The following is a 6000-nucleotide window of genomic DNA, read 5'->3' on the forward strand; positions in this document are numbered from 1 at the left end:
AATAAACATTTTTATGCCTAAGTGCTATTTTGAGCCTACAAATGTGGGATTTAGATGTCCAATTTAGCACCCAGGTTTGAAAAACGGACCCTGTATGTGGCAAAATTATTTTATCTGTGTTCTAAACAGTCAGTTACAGATTATGCTCAGTTTGAAAATTAGTGAATGGATTTTCAGTCCTTGTCCTTCTTTCAACAATTATTATGACAAAGATGCTGCTCAAAAAGCACCTCTTCCAAAAGTTCTATAAGCCCCAGACCTCCCCACACTGTAGTGTTGGCTAATCAGATGACTAACATTTTAAACACAGAGAATAACAATTGAAAAAGAAATTCATACAGAAGTCATGAAACTAAAAATTATACATTCAACTTCACCATTCAACCCTCCAGCCTATCCTATCCACAGGCTTGGTTTGAGTGCTGTGTTTTTAGATTGTATATTGTTAGGGCAGGGACCTTGTCTTCATACTTTTCTGTGAAGTACTTAACACTTCATTATTAGGTGTCATGTATTAATGCTGTAACAATAACATCTAAGCAATACAAAACAAGAAGTTATAACCAAAGACCCTACTAGATTACAGAAATTGTTTGCCTGGCCCTGAATTTGTGCCTCTACATAGTAGAATTACACTAGGACTACATGAGTCGACCATCGCCACCAAAGTTATACTCCCCCAGCGCACGTGGAGAAGGAACAAATGCTCAGACTTTGCAGGTTACAAATTAATTTTTCTGCTTTTGTTAAAAAAAATGTGCAGGGGGAAGTAAGGACCATACACACTAGAAGAGACTTCCCACAGTTCAGAGAAAGCTTGTGAGACAATGAGTAAAACTTACAAAAAGTAATATAGAATAAAACACCTCCTGGATCTTGATATTAGAGGGAAATACAGAATTTGTTATCACTTAAATTGGTTTAAGTATTTAAACACTTCATGGATGACAGGAGGGGGAGAAATAAGTTAAATTGAATGTTTTGTAAAATATGTCTAATGTTTATATGGTTAAAGACTTACTTTAAATAAAATTCTCTAGAAATAACAAGTTTTCCATATATTTTACAGACAGACAGTTGAAGATTGTATTAAACAAGTCTATTTTAAGTACAGCCTTCCTCTTTTTTGTTGCAGCCCAGAAGATGGAGAGATTCATCCTGAAATCTGTAGACTATACATTCAGTTGCAATGTTGCTTAGAAATGTACACAACAGAGATGCTCAAGTCCATATGTCTCCTAGGATCCCTCCAGTTTCATCGGAAAGGTATTGAATTACACAAACACATCACAGACACTAACCTTCAACACTGATCTTTTTTTTAGTTTTCCTTGGGTAGGCATGTAGTATGTATAGCAATAAATTTCTGAATGATCTGTACAGTAGAAGGATTCACATAAGCGGTGGTTCTACAATGATGTCACCATCCTTATAAAAGTGTGTCACATCAGGTGTGCCTATCTAATGTATTATTGTGATTTAAGGGCCTGAAACTGGAATAAAGTTTGACCCAATATGGGAAGTTTCAGCTTCCAGTACCAGTTATTCAGATTTCACTGAACAAGATATCCTGTACATTTGCTGGAATAAATAATGCAGAATGGTGGGTTCTGAAAATTTTTGATTCAAAAGTATCAAAACATTTCATTTCAGGCTACCTTGACATTAAATTGAGACATCCTGAGCTGCCATGATGCCTCGTGGGAATTGTAGATCAGGTGCTTTATACCCTCAGTTGCCTCCATAAGCTGGACTTCATCTCCCATCATGGTCATGAGACTCCCATGATGCACCACAGCTGTTCAACCAGAGGGTTTCATGGGAGATTTAGTTCAGCCAGAACCCAGCCAATAGAGGATAATGGGCACATAAGGCACCCAAACAACAACTCCTGTGAGGCACAGGCAGACACATTGTTGTTGAACTGACTCTAAACTAAACTTTTTGATTCTGTTCAACATGCCAAAATGTTTAGATTATGGGTTGACACAACTCAAAATGAAATACTTTGTTTTGATTTTCCTGATTTTAAAAAAAAAAAACATTTTGGGGGCAAAATCAAAATTTTCTCATTTAAAATTTTGTTTTTATGGAAATTGCATTTTCTCTTTAAAAAAAAAATTAGCTGGGAAATTCTTGACCAGCTTTGCAATTCAACAAGATGATGGAAGCAAAGGAGTTTGTGCTGCTAGCAGCTGGGTTGACAGGAGTTCCCTCCTGCATATCTCATGAGGAATTTAGTACAGGAACCATGAGTGGTATTTGTGAGGTGATCCTTATGATAGCCTCAGTTCTCACTTTAGTGTAAGGTCCCCTGTTCTTCATACTCAGATAAAGCAGTACTACAGTATGGCAATAGGAGAATCATGATATAATATTATATATCCTCCTTGCATTAGTACCACTATACCCTAATTGCGCCCTGGCATACCCATGAGTGCTGATTTATTTTGGGGTGGAGAGGTTTACTTATATTGCTGAGCACTGTGCATTTCTCTGGGCAATGGGGCCCAACTGTGTATTTCCTACACACTGATGAGCAAACAGGCCTATTAACTTAAAACGCATGAATGAATGCTCACAGTTGTGAACAATAGTTGCACAGTCACAAAACTAAAGGAGAACTTTAAAACTCTAACTTTAAAACTCTATAGTTAACACTATCGTCACCTAACACTTTCCATTACCAGTCCCTGTTTTCAGGCACTTGTAACTTTGTTAAACATCTGTCATTCAAGCTAATTTTCCATGTTTGCTCTTTGATTTGTTTAAAAAAAAAGTTTCAATAAAAATCATTTTTGTCATTTCCAAGAATGAAGTTTGGCAAATTAGCTAATTTTTCCTATGTTAAATATTTTCCCAGATGTTTCTTTGAAGAGCTCTAGTTCCTCCATTGCTTTGGAGCACGGATGTGACTTTGGTAGGGGGACTGTGCTGGGATCAGATCAGAGCCTTTTGCTCTCACCAGGAAAATCCATGCAAATATGGCCAAGTTACAAGCCTCTGAAAATCATTATTTGCACATACTCAGCAGAGCTTTGTAAGAAGCTTTCTGCTTGAATCACCACGCATTCCATCTGCACTGAACATACTCCAGCCCCACACAACTCCGACATGCCAACAACACTGAGCATGTTCCAAAGTCTCATTCAAACTCCTTCACAATAAATACAGACCTATAGCTCCAGACACAGCAGTACTCCTACCCACTTTGTCCTAAGGAGGGTGTGCTAGGCTGGAAGCCAGCAGAAGACCTTCCACTGACTAGTGTTAATAAGGTTTACATCACAGCTCTTATTACTGAGCAAGGCCTTACATCTTCTACTACAGGAGACAGTCAAGAGTCATTGCCCAGTCTCACAAGTTTGGCAGTTTGTACAAGGTGATTTCTGGCAGAGAGGGCTGTGGCAACCTGTCTCCACTATGGCAGATCCACATATCATCCACGGAAGCTAAACCACCCCTCAAGCTGCATGTGCCAGATCTAGATGCTTGGCTGTGCTTTCTTTAATTACTAAATGCCACTCCCCTTCAGACCCAGGAATAGAAGCCAGTAATCCTGATTCTCGCCTTTCTACTGCTGCCTAGTAAATGTCTGGAAGTTGAAGCTAGACAAATTCAGAATGAAAATTGGGCATAGTTTTTTAACAGTGAGGGTGATTAACTATTAGGACAATTTACCAAGGGTCAAGGTGGATTTTCTATCACTGACCAAGACTGGATTTTTTTTTCTAAAAACTGTGCTTCAGGAATTATTTCGGGAAGTTCTGTCAGGTGATCACAGTAGTCACTTTTCGCCTTGGAATCTGTGAAAACAGTTGCGTAAACCACTGGCAAAGCATGTGCGTTCTGTCCCTATGTTTCTATTGGGCCACAGAGTATAACAATGTATTGAGATACCCCAGTGACTCCTTTAGTACAAGTGTTAGATCTCTTCAAAACGTACAGATACATTTTGACTACTTTGATAGCTGGATCCACTGGTATCAGAAAGTTTTTACCTACAAGAGGCCCACCAAAGTAAATACGAACTTATCACCCCGATCACAAAGACCACATCAAGGGATTTGTTGGTTTTGCCCAATGTGAATTGTGCAACTGACAAAGTTTAGTAATACATTGATTTTTCACTATCCTTGTTTATATTAAGTCACATACTTTGTAGCTAAGACTGTTACAGTAAGTGCTCCTGGATGGGTTTATTAAGCTTTTTTAAATTACAGGCTGAGATTTTTCCAGGAATGAAGGTTCTTATACCCCTCAGAGATCTTCTTCTTCTAGTGAAAGTTAATCTTTCCTGTAAAAGTTAGATCTGATTTCCTGAATAATTTCATATTTGTTTAAGCATCCACTGAATGTAATGTAACTATAAATAATAGCTTATATGTTCATATAGCCTGGCAGATTTGCTCAATTGTCACAGGCGGCTGGTTGGTTTGGACCATATTTGTGCTAGCTATCCTGGAAAAAAAGCCACAACCTCTCCCCAAAATATACTAACATTCTTTTCAAGGCAAGATAGAAATTCCATCATTACTAGCATTTTAATGCTAGATATTTGCATCAAAAGGATTGTCTATGTCTAATTACAGGAGGTAGCTAAAGTGGAAATCCTATTTATTCACTCACAATCAAAGTAAGAGATTTGTGATTGGTGAATAGCTTATTTTTAGATACATGGCTAGTCATAAAATATTGCACTCTAGAAATAACTAAAGCCTCTTCTGTAATTTGTACATACAGTAACTCCTCACTTAACGTCCTCCCGCTTAACAGTTTCAAAGTTACATCGCTGCTCCATTAGGGAACATACTCGTTTAAAGTTGTGCAATGCTCCCTTATAATGTCGTTTGGCTGACTTTACAAGGGAGCATTGCACAAGTTCCTCTTCTCCGCCGCCTCCCCCTCCCTTCCTCCCTCCCTCCCATTGCTTCCCCCCACCAAACAGCTGTTTGGCGGCACTTAGGACTTTCTGGGAGGGAGGGATGGAGGGAGGAAGGGAGCAAGCGGGGAAGCTGCCCCTCTCCCTGCAGCAGGCAAGGCCACCTGGAACGCAGAGACTTTAGGGGCTGCAGTGCCTGGGCTTATAATTAAGTCTAGGGGAGGTAGAGAGTGAGATGTTTGGTATTAACCAATAAAATATGTTGTTCTGATATAGAGAATACTTACCCTGCATCCTAGATTCTAAGGCAATATAAAGAGGTAGATAAGTATCATCTCAGTTTTTCAGAAAGAGAAACAACAGGTTTAATAACTTGCACAAGATTACACATGAGGTCAGTGGTTGAACTCAGAATAGAACCTGAGTTTCCAAGTTCCCACTCCCCAGTAGACAACACTACACAGAGGAGAGAGCTTTCTGTCACTGCAGCCTTATTCCTTGCTGAAAGTTTCAAATGTGATCTGGGCAGCCAGTAGAGGTTCCATAATTTACCAGAAATCTTAAAAACACAAACTAAGATGACCCATCCTACACAGTACTTTTTTTTTTTTTTAACATTGTGCAAGTGGATCGGACAATTTTCATCACTATTTTTCAAAAATAGCTTCTTGTTTCCAGAGGGCTTAGCAAAACTTGTCAGTTGTTTGACATCTTAAAAATCTATTTATACCTGACCACTAGACCAGCAGCATAACTAGCATTATGAATGACAGCAGTAAGAGACTTCACTTGAACACTGTGGTGGGACAGAAGAGATAAGACGGTTACTCACCTTTGTAACTGTTGTTCTTCGAGATGTGTTGCTCATATCCATTCCAGTTAGGTGTGCGCGCGCCGCGTGCACGTTCGTCGGAGAAACTTTTACCCTAGCAACACTTGATGGGCCGGCAGGTCACCCCCTGGAGTGGCGCCACTATGGAGCCTGATATATACCCCTGCCGACCCAACCGCTCCTCAGTTCCTTCTTGCCAGCTACTCCGACAGTGGGGAAGGAGGGCGGGTGTGGAATGGATATGAGCAACACATCTCGAAGAACAACAGTTACAAAGGTGAGTAAC

The 6000-nt window shown here is 39.6% G+C and overlaps 1 protein-coding gene across 3 annotated transcripts in view; it reads left to right on the forward strand.

The window, feature by feature from the left end:
- The window catches only part of RGS7BP (regulator of G protein signaling 7 binding protein), an 83029-nt gene that overhangs the window by 45531 nt on the left and 31498 nt on the right, over positions 1 to 6000 (forward strand). For all 3 annotated transcript variants that reach the window (XM_032794811.2, XM_032794812.2, XM_075067514.1), the window contains exon 3: positions 1136 to 1266. In XM_032794811.2, coding sequence (XP_032650702.1) covers positions 1136 to 1266 — 131 coding nt within the window. The remainder of the gene's footprint in view (positions 1 to 1135; positions 1267 to 6000) is intronic.

The sequence above is a fragment of the Chelonoidis abingdonii genome, chromosome 6, assembly GCF_003597395.2.
Source record: "Chelonoidis abingdonii isolate Lonesome George chromosome 6, CheloAbing_2.0, whole genome shotgun sequence".
Lineage (NCBI taxonomy): Eukaryota > Metazoa > Chordata > Testudines > Testudinidae > Chelonoidis > Chelonoidis abingdonii.